Here is a 25,975-nt window from a genome sequence, read left to right as displayed (position 1 = left end):
AATGCATTGATGCATGGGATAGATGAAGTCAGATTGATGGAAGAGATGCTTCTTCTGGAGGTCACTGCTGTCACATCAAAAGCAACAGAATTGTAGATGAAAGCATCTCCAAAAGGCACATCCGTGCAAGGGAGGCAGCCGCCGGGAGACAGGTAAACCGAGGAGCTAAGGGAATAATGACTTCCATCACCCAACTGCACCTTCTGCCTACGAAGCCAGGGGGAAGCTATGGTCTTGGTTAAGGTCTGTGAAGCTGTGGATCACGGACTCTTGGAATTTGAGGACTGAAAGAGGACAAAGGCAGATGACAGAAAATCAATGGTTTGTTCTCTGTCGGTGTTGCCAAGGCAAGTTGTCTCAAAATGTTACTGTATTCTGTAATTTACAAAATTGCAGATGCTTGGCACAACATCGAAGCAACCTGTATTTGTCCTTAATGGGTCTGCCTTCACAAGAGGAGCTGAGCATGTAGATGTTTTGTGTCGTATGTAACTATTTTTCCTCTTTATCAAGATCCTGAATCTATGAAAAGAAAATGTGAAGATTAGCATGACTGAAGTATCTTTATATATTCAGTTGAGACTGAATACGTTCTCCACAATATATCATCGTAAAGTATAACAGGTATAATCCATTAAAGTGAATGGCAAACTCCCATTGACTTCAATCAAAGTTTTTATCCATTTCATTATGTATCTTCAATACATTTCAATTATTTTCATGACTCTTACCTACCTTACCTAGCATTCACATCTGTAGCATTTGAATGAATGAATACCAATTTCAGCTTCCTCTTTTAAAAAGTTTATAATTAGGATTCCTTTAAAGGTTCAAACTGCATAGAAAAGCACTGAAAATCACTACTGTTCTTTTAAAGATACCAATCTATTACTGAATAAGTATTATTGATTGTACGTTGCTATATATGCTTTAACTTTGCAGATTGTGTTACATGTATGTGATGGTAGAGTAATTAGGGATGTTTGGGTGTTTTTGTGTAAAATGCTAAGGAAATGGAATTTTGTGAGCCCCAACAACGTCCTTCCTTCTCTGTGGAAAGAAGTTGTACTTTGGCTTGCATTTCAGTCAGTATAGCACTGAGAGCACAGGGGTACTGGCCATGGCAATGGCACTTTACATTGTACGCTTGCTCTTCTTTCACTTTTTCTGATAAGCACATAAAACAGAGGAATGATATGTGTTCAGTTCTGTGTATTAAAGACATAACATATCATGAAATAAGTACAACTTTGCGGGGTACACAGGTTGTTTGAAGAGAGCCCATTTAACCTTTGCAGACTCTATGGGAATCCCAAAACACAGGGGTGATGCAGGCTGTGGAGCAAGGATGTGAGGAGGAAGAAAAAAAGGTGGACAGCTATACAACTGATGGGCCAAATCATCATTCACGTGCAAGTACTAGTTGCTGAGCAAAACCAAATTATTTTCACTAATTTGCATTTGCACGTCTCAGCGTACTTTTCATCTTAAAGGCATACACTTGCTAGCTCACCCTAACATTTCAATTCAACAGAGTAAGAAAGTATATCATTAGTAGTTCAAGTGAAAGCTAAAATTCCATTTGATGTTAATTGAATAATCCATAAATTTTTTGATAAATTAAATAATCTGCTTGCAAAAATGTTGTCTTCAATTTCATTTCAAGTAATGCCTATTTCACAGAAAATAAAATGGAAATAAGAAAAAAATGTTCAAATTCTGAAAAGCATAGCGAAATGTCTAAATAGTTGAATCGTTAAAATAGATTGAAATTCACTTTATGCTCCAAAATCCACTCTACGATCTAATTCCAACTTTTGCTCAAAGATTTTCTTAAGCAACAATCAAGTCCTTTTGCACAAAAACTTTTATAGATGGTGGGAAAAAACAAAGAAAAAGCAAGAATGAAGCTCTTTGTAGTTTACGTATGTTGAAAAGAAGATCTAGGAATTGTGCACTGTTTTCCTCAGTATTTTTCAAGAAAACATTTACCTGTGTGTTTATCTGTGTAAAAGAGTGATGCAGTACAAATATTTAAATATTAAAAAAGAGGGTTTGAATTTGAAACCACCATATCATTATTTTTCCTACCTCTCCCTACTTGCTGGCCATAGAATATAAGATACTCAGTTGAACAAACAAGGATGATTTCTTTTTTCTTGCAACACTTTTTTATTTCTACATTTTCACGGGTTGATATACTAACCTTTCTGACACTGCTTTTAACCCTTCAATGCAGAATTGCAGCTGGTTTGCTTTTCTGTTGTTTCAACTTACTTTGTGGCATAGAAGAACATTGCTTTTGGTTTATCTCTTCCTTTTTAACTGTCTGAAAAACCTGGAGCCTCATAAAGGAATCCACTGGCTGCAAAGAAGCAGATAAACATAAAAATCACTTGCACAAATTAGGGCTAGATGGATTTGGAGATATATTAGCGACAGTAGTATTACAAAGATAAAGTTTTCGATTTGCTGATCTCGCTGCTTATTATAAACGAAATTTTTTCTCTGAACACATTTGTATTTTAGAGGGGAGTTGTGCCACCTGCCTATGGGTGATTAGAGTGAAGACAAAAGTACTCAGCATTTATGAAAATAAAAGAAAGTTTGTCATCTTTCAGGTGAGGGAAAACACTAAACTTTTCACCTTTCTGCTCAGGATTTTCATGAGTTTGAAATCAAATGTCGTATTAGGAAGCAAACAAATGTTTTTTGCATATGGTTTGATCACTAAAACAAATATGAGTCATGTGCAATGATGTTTTCTCACCCTTCTTTTTCCGTGCCTGGGAACTGTGCGTCAGCTTTTTCATTCCAGGTAGTGAAGTCCTTTGTGCCTATATACAGCATTTGCAGTAGCAGCACAAACTACGTTTCTGCCAACATGGCTCTACTCTGGCTTTGGGAGATTTCCCACTGCTCTGGGCTCTACTGGCCAGGAAGCCTGACTCTTAGAGCAAGCCGTGCTGTGGTCCTTTTCACTAGTAATCCAACCAACACCTTTTGAAACTCATGTAGGCTCTGTAAAACAGAAACCAGACTATGACTGGACCCTAAATTAGTTCATAATATTCATGTATGCAGTTATGTTTTCATTAATTCAGGAGTCATGTCTGCTGAAAACCAAGATCCACACTATATTCTGCGTCAGTGCCCCAAGTTAATGAGCATTTGAAACTCTTTCTGATGCTTTCATCATCCTACATGATGCTTATTGATCTTATCCAATGCTGTTTAATAAACTACCTAATCCATAGATAAGAAATTATTTCTCTTATGAAAGAAATAATTCTTTCTCTTATAATTTCTCTTAGGATTGCTGTTATGATGGAATAAAATTAGGGATCTTTCCCATCACTAAAATCTATGAATAGATATACAGAAGTACAGATGTTTTCTAAAAATCTAGTCACATTATTTAACTCCAAATGTTCTTAGGTTAAACCAAACCAAGTTAAAGTTCTGGAACTTTACTGCTTTTCTATAGATTTTAATATACTGGCTAATATAAATTTTATAGAGCAGTAATGGGATGTATTAAATCTTTATAAAGCACACCAGTAGCTTTCTGTCTAGGTACTTTCTCCCTGGCCTTGATAGAAAAAGTATCACCAGTAATACATAGATAGTCATATCTAATTGATCTGCTGTTACTTAAGGACTTTCATGCCCCCAGATCAGAAAGCCCTCTTCACCTCCCTTACTGTGTAAATTTCCTTTTTCCTTTAGTACACTACTTGCCTAAATCTTGAGGGTACCTATACATAGGCACATAATGCTCTGTACATGCCTAGTTTTCCCTTTCTGCCCTATGAAATAGGACACTGTTCACAAATCCACAGTGAAGACCCTCCGCCCAAATGCCTTTGTGTTCTCCCCTGCCAGGGACATGTCTAAGGTCTTTCCCAACTTGCCTGGGAACCCACTATTATAGCTGGGCTCAGATCACAACAGTTGTCCACAACCAGTTCCAAGCTGAGGTTCCTGTACTGTATTTGAGTTGCAGCAAGTTTTTTAAGAGAGGAACCTTTCTCCCTTGCATATGTCCTTGGCTTTGCACTGTCCAGGGAGAGAGAAAGCTGAAAGAAATAAAGTAATATACAGAAAGACTTTTTTTTTTCTCTTTTTTTTTTTTTAACTCAGCATTTCAGATTAGAGCAGATAATGAATGGAAAGGAGATTGGGAACTGGGCATAGGGCACTATTAGAGGAAAGTTATTTGCCAGAAACAGCTGCATTTCTTCATCATATTGGAAAAGATATCTGAGAGTAGGTAGCTATGTTCAAGGCTAGAAAGCCAGATAGAATATGCATGGATAAGTTTGTGGCAACTGGAGACTGTCCCTGTGTTGCAGACACCTTTATAGGAATAGTGTAATTTTGTTGTGACAGCAGTTTGTCAGATGAAGTCAAGCCCAGAAGTGTAAAACAGGCACCAACACACCAGCCTTATGGGTTGGATCAATGAGGTCTACAGTCACACCAGCAATCTGGTTCCTCCTTTGGGCACCACCTCGCTCTGAACAACACCTTGCCTTTACCTACCTCCATGCTTGTCTGAGTTATACTGCCCTCTCCATCCTGGCCTTGGGTCATTCCAGATAACCCTGAACATCAGCTAATCACCAGGCAACAGCATCTCCTGACAGTTCACGCAGGCTGTTTGTAAATACACTGAAAACTTTGCACAGATCCCAGGTGAACAAGAGAACTGTAAGGCAGTCTGTTCCACAGATGGTGCACCAAGGGTGCTTCCAGCCATTCATTGCATCTGTAACAAGATTTAAAAGCTAACTGAGGGCATTAATTTGTAAATAAACCAGCAGAGGACAGCCACATCTAGTCATTATCCAGCCATCTCACATGATTCAGCCTCTAGAGATCTGCCTTAAATAGTTTCCCAACAGCAATATATCCAGTGTAACATACAAACTCACCTGCAAGAGTAGTATATCTGTTGTCCTGGGGTGGGATAAACATAAACTTCCTTGACACTACACTTCTTTGACTATGGCTGTCCACCCTCTTGTTCCTTTCTTTTCATCATTACAGAAGACTGTGCCTCTGTGCTAGTTCTTCACCTTTATTGTCCCCCAACAAAGAAAACTGCAACAGACTTATCAAAGGACAAGTTTCATCACGGTCTTCAGCATCCTCAGACTTACGTGTTCACGCCCTAAGGAAAAGTAGCAATACCCTTGGGAATTTCTATAACATCTACAACTTTACATTTCAGAGCAACTTCAGGGGGAAGCTGAGGGATATGGAAAGGAAGAGTCAGGCATGAACTCACGCAGCAGTGGCAGCTCCTTGAAAAGGATACATCTTTTTTCACTGCTCATTCCCACACCCTAAAACTATTACACTGCCTCAGATGTCATTGACAGCAATATGAAGAACAATATGCGGTCCCATACTGGAGCCCTTCCCAAAGATGGCTGGGGTAGAAATAAAGCAGTGGGAGGAAAGTGGAAGGTATTTTAGGAAGGAGGAATCTTTTTGCCTGTCCATGCACAGTGCCCTCCATTCCATCATGTGCAAGAGATTTCCAAGAGCTGCATGATTAAAATCTCCCATTATGGCCAAGTTCTGTGCTTTCAGACAATCCTGCTAATTGCTAACAAAAAGATTTATCCACTTGATCTAACCGGATCTGCAGCAGATCCCCCAACAATGCCTATATGTTTTTTCCTTTGTATTATCATTCAGACTTCAATACGTGTTTCCTGCTGCATTCTGAATATCTGAGTGAGATATGTGGTGTAATCTCCTTCACCTTGTTCCCTCCTGTTGTTCCTGAACAAGCTGTGCTCTTCAATATTAGTATTCCAGTCACATATTCACATGACCGTACCCTACCAAGTTTGTGTTATGTTAATTAACTTGTAATTTTAATCTTGCATTAAGTTTTCCAGTTTCTTCTATTATTTTCAATGTATTTTACATCAGTATAGAGACATCTAGGCTGGACATCAGTTGGTTTGCTTCCTCCTTCTTCCTACAATGACATTTTCTAAGGAATCATGGAATTTTACTTTTTTCAGCCTTTTTGTCTAGGCCACTGTGGTCACATTTATTTGGATACTCATGACACCAGCCTGACAGCGTATTTTAGCGCGTATCTGATCAGATTAGCAAATCTATGCTAAAGCTTTTCCTTCTGTCTTTGTTAGATGGAGCCCATTTCTTCTCAGTAGTCCTTTCCACCCCATCACGGAAGTACGTGATTATGCTGAGGAAACCAAGGTCTTCCTTGTAACGCTCTTCACAGCCACGCATTCTCTTTCCCATCCTTACATGCATGTACTCATTTGAGATTATCTTTGTCTAAATAGAAACTGCTTCTAAATAGAAAGTGCTTCTAGGCCTCTCCATCTTTTCACCCAAGAGGCATCTACGTCACAAAAACCACAGTGACCACTTATTGTCAGAAGGCCACATGATTCCCGGTGGCTGAAGTAACGTCTAGCTTCTTTAGGTGCCAGACAATACCTATCTAAGACTTTGTGCAGAACCTGAATGCACCAGGACCCTAATTCATGAAACACGGTGTCATATTATCAATAAGATTAATGCTAAAATGCAGAAAACATGAGAAATGGGATTGGAATAGACATTCAGAAATCTCCTGCTCTTACCTCTGTACTCCAAAGTAGGATTACCTATATCAAAACTGCTCATAAAAGATGGTTGCCTAGCCATACTTTTAAAAATAGCCAGTAATAGGACACTGCAAAGTATCACAGCCTATCTTTTGCAGCACTCCACTCTCCTACCTTTAGATTTTTCTATGTCAAACAACTTTCCTCTGCTGCAGTTTACTTGTTCTAGCCACAATGAATATGGAGAAAAAGTTATTTCCTTCTTCCTTGCAAACTGTAAAATAAACAAATGCAGAACACAGGCCCGAACAGTGGACCCTGGTTACCTACAATGTCATGTTCTTAAGAACAGGCCCTAACAGAGTTTGAGCATTGCCCTAGTCACTTCCCCAAACACAGTTGGAGACTTGCTACCAAGTCAGATGCAGCTATGTTGTCATGAAGGCTGTAAAAGAGTTTAAAGGCCAGATAATGTCTCTAAGCCAAAGAATAAACTCTAGTATTGGCGGTTTTTGCGGGGGGGGTTAGGTAAATGTACCTTTTATATTGTTAATAATTCTTACCAACTCTCCTTTTTTGGGCTAAACAATGTCAGTCTCAGCCTTTTATCACAGACTCCAGATCATTCTCAGTGGAACCTATATCATTTTGAACTGACATTCCCAAAAACTGGTCCCCGAACTGCAATTCCACAAGTGCAATACTCAGCTGCCTCCTCACCAATGCTGAGTGAAGGTCAACGTGATGGTTTTCTGTGTACTACAAATAATATTCCTATTTATGCATTCCAGATTGCTTCATAGAGTTCTCTAAGTACAGTCAGATGAACTTAATGAGCTCTAATTGATTTTGTAAATCTCTAACTTATTTAATACTTTTTAATATGTTATTCCAGCATTTACAGCACCATAACCCCTTGCATTTGTTGCTGAAGCTGATTACATTAGCAGTGATAGCACAGGCTGACTTTCCAGTGAGAAAAAAATCATTAACTATTTTGGCCTCTCTGGAGTAACATTACGGTAACATCGGTTGGTGGTCGTGGAGAAGCTCCTATTACTTCTACTACTTCTGTACCTGTTCCGTGGATCATTGAGAAATTTCTTTCTCAATAGCTGCCAGCCTATCCACTTTCAAAAGCGCTCATATGCGTTTTAAAATTAAATGTTAGGCTGTTAAGGCTTTTTAGGAATGAACTGTGCCTCGTAAACCAATCTCTTTGAAAGGTATCCCTAGAAGACCAAATCAATAAAATTAAAATTATGAGGATAACTATAAACAGTTATCGTTGTCAACTTAACTCCTATCAGTTATCTTGTGCTGTTGTGGCCTCTGTCGCCCATGCTAATTGACCTTGACATAGGTTACTTGTTTTTTGAAGCTTCAGCTGCATAGCTTCTCTGTTGATAAAGATGCCGTGCTACAGGAAGCCAGGCTTTACTATTGCCTCTTCCCTTTTGATGTGGACTTTGGTGTGAAATAAAGCCCTGTGTGGTGGTCGACAGCAGAGCTCGTAGGTGAGCACGGCTGGGCTGTGATCTGCTGGTGGAACGGGTGTTTGCCCGGAGCAGCAGACCTTAAGGGTGACTGCATGGGTGACTGACACGGTAATGAAAGAAGTTTGCTAATTTGCAGTCTAGCTAGTGCTGACTGATAAAGGGATGTGTACAGTAGTCTCAGTCTTATCTCTTTCGCCAGGTTTACACTGGTGTGACACCACTGAGTTTAGAGAAGCAGTTCCTGATTTACTTCAGAGCAAGGGCAGACTCAGGTCTGATTTTGCACCACAACCCATATAGATAACAGTGCTCACTGGAAATATATTTGGTATATTTAAGAACACGTCAATACGTATAAGCATATTTATAGCCTTTCCCCATTTTGTGAGGAGATTTGGGATCTTTCTGGTACCTCTCATTATAAAATATTCCTAAACTACATCCAGGACAGATAAATTATGACTCTGGTTTCTTTCGAGTAGGGGAGCCTGCCTAAATCACTGCCACATTCTTCCCATAGCAGTCCCTTAAAATTAATAGCACATGCAGAGGAAAAACTAAACCCTTTGACGTCACTCCCGAAATGAGGAAACACAAACAGCAAAGGCTTCGCTCGGCGGAGCTGCGAGTGCGGCCGCGGATTGGTCTGCTCTCCCGCGCCCGTGGCGGGTGACAGCACCTCCCAGCCCGGCACGGCCTTCGGCTGGCGAACGCAGGCAGGCAGGCAGGCAGACTGCAGCAAGCTCAGCTCTACCCCAGCCCTCACACTCACACTGGCAGAAAAGTGCACTCTCTTCCCGAGTCTTTTCGCTTCTTAAGGTGGTTTTGTTGGCTGGGTTGGGGGACTTGGGGAGGTTTCCTTTTTTGCTTTTCTTTTTTTTTTTTTTTTTTTTTTTTAATTTTATTTTTATTTTTGTTTGCTGTTGTTACTTAATTCTATTCCTAATCCTGGATGCAGTTGCTGGATTCTGCAGTACAAGTCTTCATGAACAAGCTGCACCGCTTAGAGATTTCACGGCATTCAAAGGTCACAGAACTGCCACTATGGTTAAATGTCTTGTTTAATGGTTGAGGTATGTACAGCAAATCTAAAAGAGGCAGCATGATTATTTTTGAAGGGGAACTAAAATTGTGAGGGGGAGAGGGAGATAATACTATTATTTGGTGGAAAAGATTTTTACTGGTGATTGTTACTACAGCAACCGGTTTTTGAATTTCCTCCCTTTTTCTCTTTATTCAAACTAGATGAGAATTTTAACTTATGTTGATTTAACCATTTGATGGCAAAAGGAGATTGCAGAAAGAAGCTGTTCTTGTAATCCTTTCTGACCCCACTGAGGAAAATGTGATTGCTTTTCCTATATCTTTTCCTACTGCTCTGTGGCAGGAGAGGAGACCTGGGACTTGGCTGGCTTAGATGAAGGGAGAAGAAAGCAGAAACTCGTCCTTATCCTGAGGGGGCTGCGAGTTTGTCTGAGAGTTAGAGCTGAGAGAGAAAGACTTGGAAATAAACAGATCAAGCAGAACACAACATCAGCCTCATTTTTAGGTCTGCATGTACCACATCTTTTTTTATTATTATTATTTTTTTTTCTACATGCTAAGATTGCTTTATTTCATTTGGGTTCAGAAGTTCAAAATTAAGAAGCAGCCTGCAATTTGACTTATAAGCAGATCCTCAGCGGGAAGGGTGGGAGCTGATCGTCTTATATCAACACCAGTTTTCGGATAGCTTTTGCTACTTAAACAGAAAAAAGTGGAAATTTGCTTGGAAGCTGAAGTCATGTAGCCTGACGTCTGTTTGACGGCATATAGGTTCAGTTCGTATTTGAGCTAGTGATCTGACTTGAATGAGTATTGCAGCATTACAGTGAGCAGTGTGTGCTGCAGGAAACGAAAGCAACTGCTAGCATAAAACTAACATTGTTTTCAGGAGTGTGATTCTAAAATACAAGAGGAGGAGCCACTTGTCAGAGTTTGTGTGTGTGTGTTCGAGTGATCTTAATAATTTCAGCTAACACAGACAATTTCTATTGTTAATTGGATTAATATACAGGTATGCTCAACGGCCGGCAATCTTCATTTTTTCCCAATTTGTGAAACGAGACTTTTTACAGCTCTGTTTGAGATGTTGCTGTAGATAAAAACCCTCTGCAATTTGAGAATCTTTCAGTTTAACTTTAAAAATGATACCTGAAAAAACAATTCATATAACAAATTGCAGAACACGAGCACACCTACCTCATGCAAGGCACCTCAAAGGGTTACAAAAATTAACTCCGCTAGACTGAAGCATGCCAGCTTAAGGACTGCAAAAATATTAGCTCTGAAATGCAGAGGATGTGATATGTGCTGTGAATGGACAATTGCTAGTCTGCAGTGCCTGGTGGGAAAACAAGGACTTTGTGTATTGCAAATGCATAACTGCAGCTCCTCCATTTCCTTTGCTGTATCTTCACTGACGGCTGCAGAAACAAAGAGGCTTGTCACAGATAAACTCTTTAGTGCCCCGTCTCTTTGGAGGTACTTGAGGCGATATTTTTTTTCATGTCAGCCAACTACCCAAAGTCAAGCTTCGTTAGTTGAACTGTTATTCTGTAATCTCCATGCCATTCGGTCCTGCCCATTCCCCCCCTCAAAGTCTCATTACATGAACTGCCAGCTGTTTTCCAAAACTAAATCACTCCTTCCCGAGCCCCAAGTTTACAAATGTTAGTATAGTTTTTGTTAGATGATTAATTAGTAAATTTGACTAAGGGGAAGCCTCAGTCTAGAGGGGCTATAGCCTGTTCTGTAAGGAACAACCCTGTAACTACATGAAGATAACGAAGTTTCCAAAAGACAATCTGTAAGACATTTGTTTGCAATAATTTCCTAGAATTAAATTATTCACTTCTTTTGATAGACATTTTTTAGAGAAGCTTAGTTTTTAAGCTCTGTAATCTACATTTTGATGTATCTGTGGTTTGTAGCAACTACTACTGTTGATACTAATAGTAAATATGCTAAGTGGACTTCAGATGAGGAAATGACACCGTTTTTCTACTTTAGTAATGGAAGTTTATCTGCAATGCTTTCTCTGAACATTCTCAATTCAGCATCAAGAACAAAATACAATTTAAGGTTGGCCTCTGCAGTGGATGAAAAGTTTACTGATATTTGCAGTCACATTATCTCCAAAAAAAGTCTGTATTGCAGAAGTTTCATGGGATATGAATGGCTGCTCATACAGAGCTTATTTCCGTAGGGTTCCGTAGGGACAAGGGTGGTCACCGGTAAAGTTGTAGTGATTCCAGCAGAGTAAGGCATACTCTGCTGAGTCTGATCCAATGTGTTGCAGATCACTTTTTTAAATTGTGAAATGTTTAATTCTGTAAACTAGTATGTAAATATACCATTATAACAGCAGCTGTTTCCTCCCCTTCCCCCCTTTTCCCTTCTGAAACCCAGCCCTCTGCTTGCCCTTACCAGACCTCTAGGTAGGTCATTGAAGTGGACTGGTTTTCCAGTGTCTTCGTTGCTATTAGGAAGTATAATTGAGACATTCAATCATATGTAATTCCTTTTCACTCACCCCATGATTTTTCTACCAATAGTTAAAGCATATTTTAATGGGAAACAGTCTGAAAATCGATATTTTGTGACGTATATATGGTTTTCTTGCAATTTTTCAGTGTCATGGGGAAAAACCATTTCTTGTACTGGTAATTTCCTTTACAGAAGCTGTATGAAGCAGAAATGCTCACTAACCAAACCGTTACTGTCAACAGACTAAAATCTGATACCTCTTTATTTAATCATAAGAAATATTTAAGACCTCATCTGTCCTGTAATCAAGCCAAAAGCTCTTGATGCAGTTGGGCTAACAGAGAAACAAGCCATTTGGGGCAGCCAGGAAGACATCCCACATAAATGAGCACTCTTAGCAACTCACTATTGTTCATCTTTTCTTCATTTTCGTGCTTGAAACTATTACAGTGCTCCATGTGTTTGTCACGGGGTGAAAGTGAAAGGGACAGCTGGGGTCCTACCAGCTGCCAGAACAAAATTAAGTGTTTTGTAACGAGATGATGGCTCAGTATTTCTCTTCCCACATCCGTGTTGGGTGGAAGATGGGACGCTCTGTGTTGGAATTATAGCATTCATTTTTCTTGTTCCTCGGCCAGAAAACACGCTTACCCTTGCAGGGGCATCAGTTTTTATACATTCAGTGAAACATTGGCTTTACATCTAGTGTGAAAATTGCACTTTTCAGTCACAAGCTTCGGGATGTGGAACTGATGTTATTTAGCATTTATACCCTGAGGGCACTGGGACACATAGACGTGCAGCCTAAATGTCCAAAAGCAGTTCTGAAGTTCTGATGCTTTTTCTTTCTCTGGCCAACATAAGGTGCGTCAATTTAGGCAGCTAAAGATGAACAATGGTAGCTGAAAAGCTGGGCCACAAAGCTGGGCACCATATATGCAATCAGACAAGGGTGGCTGGTAACCTTTTTCTGTGGTTTCACAGTAAATGAGAGGAAATCAAATAATGCGTCTTCTGATAGTAGCAGGAATTTGTCAGGTCTGAAGTATTAGCTTTGCGTAAATACTAGAGAGATAAAATGTATTTGTTGTATTGAAGACAATTTATTTAATTAATTCATAGGCATTTAAAATGCAAAGTCAACTTCTGAAAGATTTTTTAGCAAAAAGAATTCTTCTGGATCTTCCTGAAAATTGTTTAGAGCGCTTTTTAGTTTTATTTTTACTATTATTCTTACTACAGTACCATTCCAAGAAAATTGCATTAGAAAACAGCATTTGAAGCTCCGAACTTATCATTTCTGTTTTCCTGTAACAGACTGTGGTTCAGAGTGCTCAGATCTGGGCTGGCGATATCTATCTATCTGTTGTAAAGCCTCCAGTTCTGAAGTAGAAAATTAACAAATCAGAGCCAGATCTGATAGAGCAGAGAGCAGTTCCAGAAGCTAGACTTCAGTGGCAAAACAGTAAGTGAAAAGTTTGGGGCAGACACAATTCTTAAAAAACAGCAGCCAAATGATTTACACATTTCTTTTGCATACATTTAATAGTGTGGTGTCTGCAGACCACTGGTGCTGTAATTGTGATATACTTTTTTCACTTGCTCTGTTCTTAGAAAGTGAAAAATCTATAGCTATCAGTTTATCATGTAAACAGTGTTGAACTACAGAAATTAAACTAATGAAAGGGCCCTATTTAGTTTGATTTTCTTCCTCCCTGTGGGAGCTGTGAGTGAGGATGGATGAGAACTCAGTTTAGTTACTTATTTAAGCCACATAGTCTTATGGTGGTATATGATATGCTCCTGCTAGCTCACTATCCAGCCAAATAAGACATCCAGTTTGCCTGGATGGATAAACATAGATGATGATCTCTCCCTCTTAATAGGTGGGAATGAGCAGTTAGGGTTCTCCCAGTTGCACACAGAGGCGAATTTGTTATAGTTTAGCTAAAGAAGAATTGCACGCAGACACAAACAGCAAGATTTATTTTTCTTCGAGTAGGTTATTTTAAAAATAAGAAACAAATATTTAGAAGAAGATAGTTGCAGAGGTATTTTTTTTCTGTAGCTGGTAGGTTTATAGTAGTTACCCACAAAAATTTCTGGTATGAGAAAACTCACCAACTAATATCTCACTATGGCGTGTGTTTATACCGGCAGTGTAAGGTTTTTAAAATTAGGGCACAAAATCTCCCATCAAAACAAGTTTAGCTAATTGTCACAGAGGCAAAAAACCACATGTGTGGGGCAACTGCTCTCAGGACCTGTATGCTCTCAGGACCTCTATATGGTTTTTCATAGCAGTCTATGATACTAACCCATCTGGATGTAGGAAAGATGTTTTGGAAAGGACGATCATTATCTGTCAAGAATAAAGCGGGAGGTAGGCATGTTTTGACTGAATATGCAGCAACTCGGAGATGGCTCAGAGAAATATACATCTGTAAAAGTGAAATTAAGAAACCTCAACTTCAACTAGACAACTCCTGGAGGATGATATTGAGCTACCATGTAATCACTTCTATTCCCTTTGGAAATTACCCTTTATTCCTTCTGAAAGGAAGGGTCTGTGGTCTCTACGTTCTTATTCCCTTTCTTTCCCCCTACCCAACCTTTTTGCCATAGCACACTTCCTACAGTGCTTGTGAGGACTGGCTAAGCTCTGGGGCTTGTCTGGGGTGGCAGAGCTACCATCTCTGTGCACAGACTCATCCCTTGGAAAGAGGGGTGACAATTCCCAGGTGCTTTAGAAATGAAATGCCGTAGGACTTTCCCAAGCATTCAGCAGTCATCCAAAGGCTGTAGCTATTTTTCCCTTTATATGTGATGATCCTAGTTTAGAACAAGAACTAGGACCTCTGCTTAGGCAGCCCCAGAGGACAGCATCTGCTTAATATTTCTGTAGTTTCCAGTTCACCAGTTTCCACCATAAACCGAGGGTGTAGCAGTGATGTGAGCTTCCCCTGTCTATGCGGCTGCACGCTAAAGTGCACTAAATATGGGCAGCACCTGAGGTTTGGGTTTGCCCTTTCCCTCAACTTGCCACTTACACTTGGCTTTAAACCTCCAAGAAGGTTAGGTAGAATGAGGGCTTGCTGCGTACCAGGCTCCTGGGAAGGAGAAGAAGATCTCACATAGACACCCAGCGAGAGAGAAAAGCAGATGCACGCAGTCTTCATGGAGAAAAGTATGCTTCTGGCTTTGTGTTAACTGACAACCATGTTGAAACAGGCTACTGCCCCTTTCTGTTTTCAGTGTTGGGGTATGACTTGGCTCTGTTTTACTTATTCATAGGCATTTCTGTTTTGCACACTGCCATAATATCTGAGTCTCTATTAATAACAATGTTCAAGTGGCATCAGAACGGCCATCATAAATTTAATTAGGCAGGGTATCTCCAGTTTAATCAATATGGTCATTAGAAGGCTGTAAGACAGCCAGGAAAATAATAATTAGTCCTGATTAATAAAGGAGAACTTGCACACATCAGCAAAAGAGCAGAAGGAGCTTTGCCTGTTCAAGGCTTGGGAGGACAGTGAGTTGCTTTCTGCTTTAGCAGATCTGAGGACACTGTTATTAAAAAAACACTCTTGAAAATGCCCTTACAAAACTAAATAAAGTGGAAAATACTATACTGTAGAGAGACAACTGCTATACTGAAAGTATACTTTCCAAATTCTAAAATGCTGTTATTAAAAAAAGCTTCATTTTCTTGAAGAACTGTAAGTGCCAGCTAGAAAGATAAAACTGGAATGTATTTCCTCACCAAGAAAATTCCTCAGGTGCGCTGTTGCTTTGTTTTTGTAGGACTGCTTTAAAAAGCAGAACGACTGAAAGATAAAAAGAAGACTCAAAGCTGGATTGGTGTGTGAGTGCAAAATGGCATGGTTCCACGCAGATTAATAGGATGCCATCAATTTATATCTGTGAAAAATCAGATACACTGAGCTTTCAGGTCTTGTAAACACTCCTCCTCTTCACGAGTTAGACCAAATTTTAGGCTCATTAGCATTTCACCATACTTCTTTCATACCAGTTTTCCACAACTTCCTCAGCATTGCAGTACCATCAGGCTGCTTTTGATGCCTCTGCAGAAGCTGCGATGCATTCTTTCCCTTCCACCACCTTCTAAACCTCCTTTCTCTCCTTCCTTTTCTCACGGAGAAAAAAAAAAATACCAGATTTTATTTGAAATCACAACCTCACAGTTAATTTTTAGATTATGTGCTAACATCTGCAAAAGTATATGTATTTGTAATACAGAGGGGGCAGATCTCACTTGTTTTCAGTATAGACCGTGATCTGCTTCAATGACACAGCTGTAAGTAATAATTGTAAAAGCTGAGGAATAACAGGGAAACGGTAATTTTGTTTAGAGACTAACATGTACTGCCTTGTATCACAAGATATTTTTCATGTAGTAAGGCTGTAACATCCTGTCACCTTGAACCACAAAACTATATCTATAATAATAATAACCGCCACCAAAATATAACCTCTGTAATAGTATGGTAACAAAAAACAGTGAACATGAGGACGTTGAATGAAGCTCGTGCTATATATCATCATCAAAGCTGATAGAATTGGTCAAGCTTTCAAAAAAGCTCGAATTCACTTTAGTCTCTAAGTGAAATGGCCAGATCTGAAAAATTGCAGTGGACGAGAGCTTGCCTGGGAAACGTTTTCCCATTCTACCTCAGACAGGAGTAGCCAGCAGCCTGTGGTTAGTGCTCTCAAGAGGGTATGGGAGAAAAACGTTCGAGTTCCCTCTCTGCTTGTGTTGGTTTTCTTCGGGTGGATTACCACTGCAGTGTCCCCCAGGGGTTGAACTCTGTCTTCGCAGGGCCTGGGGGACGGACCCCACAGCCCGCTGCCCCATGCTGAGCCCCAGCGTGCAACCAGAGCTCCTCCACTGCTGAAGTGGACCACAAAGGTTATTTCAGGCAGATCTCCACCTGCAGCTCCAGGAGTTCTGTCCCGAACCTGAAAAACCTTTCTAATGGATGTTTTGTCCTAATGCATACCTTCTCCCAAACAACTTTTTTGTTCCAAAAAATTGTTGATTTTAAGAGGAAAACCCACGTATGTTTTGAGGGAAAAAAAATCTCACCGCTAGTACAGAATTCCCAACTTGCCTGTGAGAACTGAAACACGGTTGCTTGCTTTGGGTGCCTGCTAGCAGGCAGAGGTGACTGAAAATCTGGTTCCAATCCAGTGACCTTTTTGAAAAGTCTGCTTAGATCTTTTTATTTTATAGCACCTGAATTGAAAGCTCAAAGGCTGCTGAAGCCTTGAATTCCAAATTTTTCAGCAATTCTCTTCTCACCCTCCTCCCCAATAGGCCTAGTACTACCCTTGTTTCTTATTGTGGAAATAAGTGAAAAAAATAACAGCACTCCATACTTCATTTATGTGATAACTATATAATGCTAAAGAGATTATTTCTTTGTGTTAAGAATTTCTTGTAGTGGTTTCTTGTCGTGGTTGCAGTTTTTCATCTGCGAAATACACTTGCTTTAAAAAGAGGCTTGCACGTGCGCCACAGATGTATTCTTCTTCCCTTTAGGGAGCAGAGTAAAGGCGTGTGGGATTCTGTTTGGTTTTTTTTTTATTTATTTTTTGCTTAAACACCATAGCAAGCGTTATTTTAAATCAAATAATGTGAGAAAGGGAGGATTATGATGCTTAGACATGTCAGATGATCAGAAAGCCTCTTGAGGGACAGCCTTACATTCATCTGGACCTCCTAATATGTGACTGCAGCTTGGTCTCACTATATTAGAACCTTTAAACTGGTATTCACAATTTAGTTTAAAAACATGCAAAGCTTCACTTGGCTAATCCTGTTTACTGCTAATGTGAACAAGCCTGAGCTGACTTCTGTTGCTTTCTAAGTATTAGTAAAAACTATTTCACATTTCACAAAAGAATAAGGCAAAAAGCATTTAATGTCGATCTGTGTTTGGCATTGCAGCTTCTATGATAGCTGATGAAAATTAGTTTGCAAATAAACAAACTATTCTCTAAAAAAGTCTCCCAAAGTGCTGATGTTTAAAATGTAGAAAACAATTAGCAGAGAGGTCTCAGAGCTGTGGAGCCACCCTTTAACTGTCATCTGTTGACAGTACTTTGACAGTTGACCTTCAGCTCTGTTTTTAGGAGAACTTCAAAAGCCTCTGAGCTACTCAATTTCTAGAGACATTTTCTGAAAGATTTTATTAAAGGGGCATTTCCCCTTTTTGACTCTCTGTGATCCTCGTTTTCTCCTCAGAACACTTGTCTAAAAATTACCTTTTCACCACACTGATTTATAGGTTCTGGCACAGGAACTGATGCTGTTTCGCCTCGTAGCAGGCAGAAAATTAGTCACAATGTGATGTTAACAACTTCTTCATTACCTAAACTGTTTTACACTTTATTAAGTTCAACATGAGCAAATCTAATGCCTCTGAACAAACCAGGGAGTTCTTGACCATGTTGCAAATATGGGAGACAATAATTAATTTATAAAGTCACTACTGTAAGCCAGCCTCTGTGGCAAACTGGGATCTCAGTCGTGATACCACTGAATTCTGCAGACAAGTGCCACTTGAGTGCAGCAGAGGGAAAAAATTGTTTCAGCTGATTTACATTAAAAAGTCAAATATGACTGACACTGCCAACACAGTTGCGCTTGTGGTTCTTGTTGGGAGATGAGACTCAACATATTCTACCCTCACATTTGTCACCCTACAGATTTGTCTGTGCTGGCCACAAATATTCTGCACTGTAGAAAGCGACAGGGTGGTTCTGAGGCATAGGATACCTGTAGATTTCAGCAGCAAGGAGATCAGGGAAGCTTTTACGAAGAGTCAGTCCACCACTAGATATTTCTACCAAAATCACCAGTGGTAGTGTAATTTTCAGCTGGTCCCATAAATTGCCCTCACTGTCTTTCAGAGTCAAGTACTTGCTGAGCACAAAGGTGGTGTACTAATTAATGTTCCTCTGCGTCTTGCCCATGAACCGCCGGTAGTGTTCCTGCAGTCCCCCTGGGCTGGAAGAGGAACTCATTGGAAAGTCAGTCATGTAAAAGGGAATGGCCTCGTTCTTAGCCCAGGCAGACATGAGGCTGAGTCAACCTAAGTTGGGCGTTATCGTGTATGGTATAAGAAATGGTAAGACATTTTTCATGCTTCGTTCATGCAATGGCATCCACTGTTCTAGAAGAGCCTGGTATAAAAGGATACATTAATGAAAACTATAATTTAGAAAGGGAATGTTTCTGAATATGTTGATGACTAAAGAAAAAGTTGGGGGGTTTTAAAAGAGGCTTTGCAATTATTATTTTTACAAATAGAGGCATAGAAACAAAGTTTTAGTTTGACTTTGTCACTCCAAAACTTTTCCTCTAAATGAAGATTCTTTTAAGGACCATATTCAGAATTTGCAAAATTATCCACTTCTTTAGAATGTTTTGGGGAGCTCATTTTCAAATCTGTGCCTTGCTGGAGTACCCCACATTGGCTTCACTGCGTGAGATTCTCAGAACTTTTAAAAATCAAAACGTCAAATATGTCACATCAGCTGTGCAATGGTAGATTTCAACAAAAGGGTAGGCCAGAGTTTTCAAAAGGGTTGTGCATTGTAATGCTAGAAATAGCCAAACAGTTACTGATTATAATTTTATTATAATGTTAATTTCTATTAAAAATAAAATTAATGCTATTTGCAGTTCGCTAAGAGAGGCAGAGTTATCTTCAGCCCACCCTCTGCTCTGTAGAAGAACTGGAGGATGCATGCTAGGGCAAACATTTTACATCTGCCACTGTTCAGAAATACAAAATTATTTTCTCAAACTCATAGACGTAAGTGTTTTCTTTTTCCTTAAACTCTTGAGCTTTTGCTTAATGCAGTATTTACTCTCCTGTCCATATTTTATATTACATTCACAGCAGCTGCTTGCTATTTCTAAAAATTTCCTATTTTTTTCTTTCCTCACTTTTTTTTTAAATTCTCCTTTTTTCTTTAGAGAGTAGAAAAACCAAAGACCAGAAAATTGACTTATCTTATTACTACGTTTAGGGATAACGAATTTTATAGCTAACTAATTTCAAAAAAAGTGAAATATGAAAGGAAAGAGAATCTTTTGTCTTATGATTTTGGACCGTTACAACTCCACTGTCCTTCTGAACTCTGAGTAGATCATCACAGGAAGTCGATGCATCATCTTAAGGGAGGCATGAAGGGAAGGTATATCCTCGACTATCACAAAACTTCAGAAACATTTCTGGTTATGATTGATAACAGACTGAAAGGGAGAAAGGCAACAGAGATGGTCTTGGAGACTTTGGATCCCAGATAGGAACATGATATCATGTTCAGACTCATACCAAATGAAATGCTAACCTAGGAAAAATTGTATTGAGCTAAGAGATTATTTAAGGCTATTGCTCTATGTTGCAAAGTGTGCCACAGTACCAGCAGAGGATGAAAGTGTAGTATGTAACACATTAGTCAGATTAGAAAGACTCATTTAAGTAAGACATCTCTATTCCCCACAGATAGAAACTCAGGAAACATAAATGTATGAAAGGCTAGTTTTTGGAAATGGCTTCTCTTATCTGTGCATATATATCTTTTAAAAGTTGGAGATTCAAGCTTCTGTCACTCCAGATTTTCTAACTCAGAAAATTATTTTTTTATTAACTCAGAAATTATTTACTGTTTAATATTTAGGTGTTCTGTTTTCTGTGCATGAATCTGGTTATTTGACTGCAGAAGAACCAAACATTTGTACAAGCAGTTTATGTTGACAGAGTCTTCTACTATGGAAATTTGCCATTTCATAAAAGAAACAGTTTGTTATGGAAAATTGCTCTGTATCTTAGGGATTTGGAGTTCTTCCTAAACTGAGAATAGAATGACTTCAAGCACCTATTTGGTTTTTTAAAAAAAAAAAAAACAATAAAAATTAGGGGGTCAGTTCACCTACCATGTGCACACTGAGTGCAAACTATACCCGCCTCCTGCTGAACCCAAAGCACAGGCTCCTTGCAGCAGGCAGGGGTGGAAAATTTACATACCCCGCAGCTATGTTCCCTATAGGCACTCCCATCGTCTGATCCCATTGCTCTGCTAAAGGGGCACCTTTCCTCAGTGTCGCTGGCCACATCCAAGGCTGTGTGGCTCCAACCAGAATTTCCCCCTGAGAATTTGTCGTCCGTGACCCAAAAGCCTCATCTCTGCTTTGCATTGTGTGTGGGCAGGGTGTGGGCTGAGAGTGAGCGAAAGGGCGGAGGAGGAAGAAACGGGAAAGGGTGGATACAGAGAATGACAGGGAGAAATTGCACTGTATCTTGCCACCTTAAATGTCTGCAATAATGCACCTTCCTCCATCCAACATTTATCCTCAAACCAGGACAAACACTGGCTATAAAATTAGTAATACTAGGTCTGTTTCATCTCTATTTTTCCTTGTTTCCATCAAGTCTTGGTCTTTTGACCTCCAGCATTTCTACGATGGATGCCCATAGAAATATTTAATCTGTCCAACAGCAGTGGTACTCAAGGGCTTGGGTCCAGCTTTGCACAGATTTCTTTGCAATGGTTGACCACATGATTCTGGTGACGTACAGGCTGTCTCCAGCATCAGGGTAAAGATTGTTTGTATAGGAGACATCTCTGCAAAATTTCAGACTGAGCTGCTAAGAAACTGAGGATTATCATCCTCCTCAACACTTCCCTTTCCAAGTACAAGATATATTTCTTCCAATTTTTCAAAGAAATCATTCCATGTTTAAAAGAGAATAATTGAGACAAGTCACATATAATAGATACTATAGACCTAGTTTATGCAGTGCTAGAAAGTATTCCCTCTTGAGGATGTGGGAGTAAAAAAAACCCGAGAGGAGTGTTGGAAACTTAAAGATTTGACCTTTAGAATCAAGAAGCAATGAGGATTATTATTTATTTACTCCAGAACACTTATTAACCTTCCTCATTCACCCTGTGACGTCTCACTACATACGAATATCTGGACCATTCACACATTCTTTGAGAATTTATTTATTCCAGAATAATAATAATAGAACAATAATATGGCCATGAATTCTTTTTCATATGGAGAATGGTGATTTTAAATACTCTGAATGTTTTAGATGTCTAACAATGTATTTAATCATGTGAGTAGTTTTGCATATCGGAGTGTGTGAATACTGACCGAATTCCAATGTTTCTGCAGGTCTTGACAATACCAGTTCAGAGTACCAGCAATTGATTACTCAATTATTATAAAATTTTGGGAAATTCTATAAAATATTTATTCAATGGTTGTTTTGGAAAACTGACAGAATATATGTGTGGATTTTAAATATTTGTATATCCTTCTGAATTGTATAACGGTATAAAAAATTCTAATTATTAATTGTTTGTGAGTTATTACACACAGACATGGAAAAAAAATTAGGGTCTAACAGAAACTCACAAGATGAGAGATCAGATTTATGACTGGACGTTTAGCCTGTCAAGGGGTCCTAAAAAACTGCACGGTACAGAAAATGTAGATATAATCCAAATTCCCTTCTTATGCATGCAAGGAGAAGTCTGCTAGGCTTTGTGGTAATCTTTCATACATGGAAGAGGGTTGTACATGTTACATAAAGAAAGTAGTATTGTTTCCAAATTTTGTATTCAGTTTATATCTGAGTCTGATAAGAAAAATCCCGCTCTCCTCTTTTATCAACCTGGCCTTGCTGGTTTATGTGTTTTACGTAAGTTCTATGTTAACATTCTGGCAACTAATCTCTATTGCATTTTATTTTGAAGACCCAAACCATCTAACAGTTCAAGTCCTTCTGGGACCTGTCTCATTCTTAATGTCTTCCTTTGCTATCTCTAATTCTGACATAACAAGTTTAACACTGCAGCTATGTAGCCTTCACCGTATCTTGCAAAAAACATTTGCTCATAAAGAAATGAGTTTGGCAAAATTATCTCATTTTCTTGTCTCTAGCACATCAGCAAGTCAGGCTACATCTCTGTCTAGACTCCAACTTCTTAATCATTCTGAAGAAATTTAAAATAAATTTGCCTACGGGCACCTGAAATTATTGTAACTAACAAAATAAATTCTGGAAACTGCAGCGGTTGCTTTGCACTTGTCACTTAGCTCTCGCTTGAAATACATATATTCCTCTCCCACCGCTGCTGTAGCCTTTTTGCGCTTGTGCTAAAGCCTCTGGTGGCGTCTTTCCCTTTAAGTGATTGCCCTTTGCATCTTCTTGGCACCAAGTTATTTTCAGCAAGCTGTACTCACAGTGCTGGCAGCCGTCCCAGGGAAGCTGCTCTGCCTCGGTGGCATTTGGTACATGGGAATTCCAGAGTGAGGACTGGGCAAAAGTTACCCTGTGTTTTACATCACTCTCAGAAACATCAAACTAGATTATTAGTGTTTGACAACAAACAATGCGTGAGGCCTCTAGTCTCTGCGGTCTGTCTCACTCTTTATTTTCCCTGTTCTTGTACCTCCACTTATACCAGCCACGTTGAAATATTATCTGTGCGTTATCCTCGTGATATCAACATACGATGTAGAAAGCCTTGATAAAAAATGCAGTTTGACACAGAATAGTTTAAATGCTAGGAAGTAGTTTAACTGCTAGGAAACAAACCAAATGCTCGATAAGATTTGGATATTTTTATTCTCAGATTTTTCAGGTCTTTGCTGTTCTAACACCTTAAGAGACTGATTTCAGCCTGGAAGTTACTCTCACTGTCTGTTCCAACAGCAGACAAGCAGCAGCTTTTTTTTTTGCACAGCAAAACTTGTCAATCTTCATAAACAGAAACATCCTATCAAGAAGCAACAAATACACAGAATAAATATATGTATGTATCTCTTGCTAAAAAAAAAGGAAGGCAACTCAGTTTCCACAATTTCATTTGTAAAGTGATTGTACTTCTGCCTGCTGGAAGTTTGGTCTACAGACCTGTTTAGCTATGTCTTCCGCAGATTTCTGAAGGCTGTTTGTGAATCCAGTGTGCTCCCTGATTTGCCCACCTTCAGTCCGTTACTTGCTGAGAACTTTGCCTGGCTGTGCCTCACAGCACAGCTAACAAGTCACCAAGCATGCCAAGTGGTGCCAGTGGTGGCCTTTGCTAGCCCTTGCTGGCTATCCCTGGGGACTGTTCCGCCCATGGTATGGATGACTGAGGCCATCTGATGTATCAGGGTACATCACTGCGATTTATTAGTAGTGTCTAGCTAATATTATTGCGAGGGGTGTTTTTTTTCCTGATGGGGCAGGTCCTGTGCTAGTGAGTTATGATGGTCAGCTGAAGAACGTTGTTTGCTGAGTAACCTCAGAGGTTAACATTCACTAAAATGAGGATTAAGAAAGGAATCAATAAATCAGCTGCCAGGGGTGAATACAGAAAAACTGAAGCGGTGCCATTAAGGCAGACCGCACTGGTGAACCATCTTAGTACAATTTCAGCAGACTTTGACTCATACTTGATCCTTCCGTATTGATCTTTACTACTAACATGTTGAAAATCACAGTCTCAATTTTCTCTATTTTAAAGGAGGAAAAAAATTATGCTCCTCTCATTTCATGATAATACCTGGAAAGGAGTTTTTTCCCTAAAATATAAGGTTTTTGAAAAATTGTACAAAACTATCTGTAAGAAATAAAGATTTAGAGCAAGTATATTAATATAAAAACACTGTCATTTAAAAAAAATATATATATTCAAGTCAATAGTACTAGCTAGGTTAGCCTTCCAGACCTACTTAGAGATCTTCTTATTAAATCTTTATAAATGGATTTGTTACTTACAATAGAAAGATAATTTAGCATGCAAATGGGAATTTTTACATGAATGAACTAAGCAGAACTCTTGTAAAAACAAGTATCACTAGGCATACGTTCAATACTACAAGAAAAAATTCCCTGATCCATAACATCCTTTTCCCGTACAACATGTAGGAAGCCTAAAGTGCTGATTCTCAAGTACAGAGTAAAAACAGCTTACAAAATGAGATGTATCCATCATATCTTATTATCTTTGGTTTTCTGTATACATCATAATCATGCCAAATTAGCATTCCTCATAGCTATTAGGGAACGCTGTTTCTCTTAATTTGAATAGAAATGTCAGATGGCCAGTTCACAGGAGCCATCTACTTCAAAGCTGCAATGCTTCCCTGTAGTATCTGCGTTCTGCGGAGAGCATTTTTGTCTTACTTCATTCGCTTCATTATATTTAAGGTGAGGGAGTTCATCTTACTGTGAACAAACTATTTTTTTTAATATAGCGTTCTTTCCGGTGAAGGATGGACTTGAGAACTAGCAGAAAAGGGTATAAATTCCAACTAATTATCATCTGAAGGCATATTTGCCACTGGAAATCAGTGAGAAGGAAGCTGTGATAACATTTGTGATGTTTGCAAAAGGTAAGGGTAGCATACTCACATTTGAAAGCACAAATTTGTGTTCCGCAGGATCAGAAGAAATTTTCCATCACCAGCACCAACATGTACGGCATCAAGATATAAACAGATGTTTTATATCTTTATGTGAATAAGTCAAAATTACCTATTCCTGGCAATCAGATATCTGATTTGGTGTTTTTCTCATCTGGTATGGCTTCTCTTAAAGCAACGTTATTTCTCTACTGGACAGCTTAATTCTGACATACAGAACTATTTGTCAGGAAAACTGATTCTACTCCTATATTCTTCAGGAAAAAGCAAATAACAGAAATAATCTGATCTACACTTTTGTAAACCAGTGAACCTTTCTATTGTGACAAAACGTGTTTTCCTTTTTTTACACCAAACTTTGCCAAAGATGATCTCTAAATTGTTGACAATGAAAGACAAAGGAATAATTGTTTTCATTAGACATTTTTTCCTATGTTTTCACTCTCTATGTATTTACTTGCATTACAGTCATACCTAAGCTTTTCCCTCTGCCGTCTCCATTGTGCTGGCTGCTGTGTAATCAAGGTGCCACACAAACAGAGAAAGACACCGGTTTGGTCATTTAATTTGAAACAACAGTCAAGTGTAGCAAATGAAAGAGGAGACGCAAAGTAAGCATACAAAAATAAGATGAGATATTTGCATTGGTTAACTGTTGCATAAGCTGATATCTCAATTTTTGTATGTTAAAATGAGCTAATGAATTGAGGAACGTTTTCAGGTGTCACGTTTTTGTCAGCGATTTAGATGTTATCCTTTATATTTAGTTCATAGCAGAAATATAACCGAAATTATTTGCCTCTTTGAGGAATTCAAACTGTACCTTCCTTAGAAGTTACTCTTTTTGGTACATACTTGCTGAGTTAGCTCAAGTTGTGAGC

General features: G+C 39.0%; 1 protein-coding gene across 1 annotated transcript in view; it reads left to right on the top strand.

Annotated features, from left to right (window-relative positions):
* The first annotated feature begins 8,806 nt into the window (after nucleotides 1-8,806).
* The window catches only part of PDE7B (phosphodiesterase 7B), a 179,836-nt gene continuing 162,667 nt past the window's right edge, over nucleotides 8,807-25,975 (top strand). Inside the window, exons 1-2 of the mRNA XM_063329534.1 lie at nucleotides 8,807-8,920; nucleotides 9,060-9,174. Coding sequence (XP_063185604.1) covers nucleotides 9,154-9,174 — 21 coding nt within the window. The 5' untranslated portion in view covers nucleotides 8,807-8,920; nucleotides 9,060-9,153. The remainder of the gene's footprint in view (nucleotides 8,921-9,059; nucleotides 9,175-25,975) is intronic.

The sequence above is a fragment of the Chroicocephalus ridibundus genome, chromosome 3 (genome assembly GCF_963924245.1).
Source record: "Chroicocephalus ridibundus chromosome 3, bChrRid1.1, whole genome shotgun sequence".
In the NCBI taxonomy this organism is placed as follows: domain Eukaryota; kingdom Metazoa; phylum Chordata; class Aves; order Charadriiformes; family Laridae; genus Chroicocephalus; species Chroicocephalus ridibundus.
The sequence above is the reverse complement of the archived record's forward strand: the minus strand, read 5'-3'. Positions and strand labels throughout refer to the sequence as shown.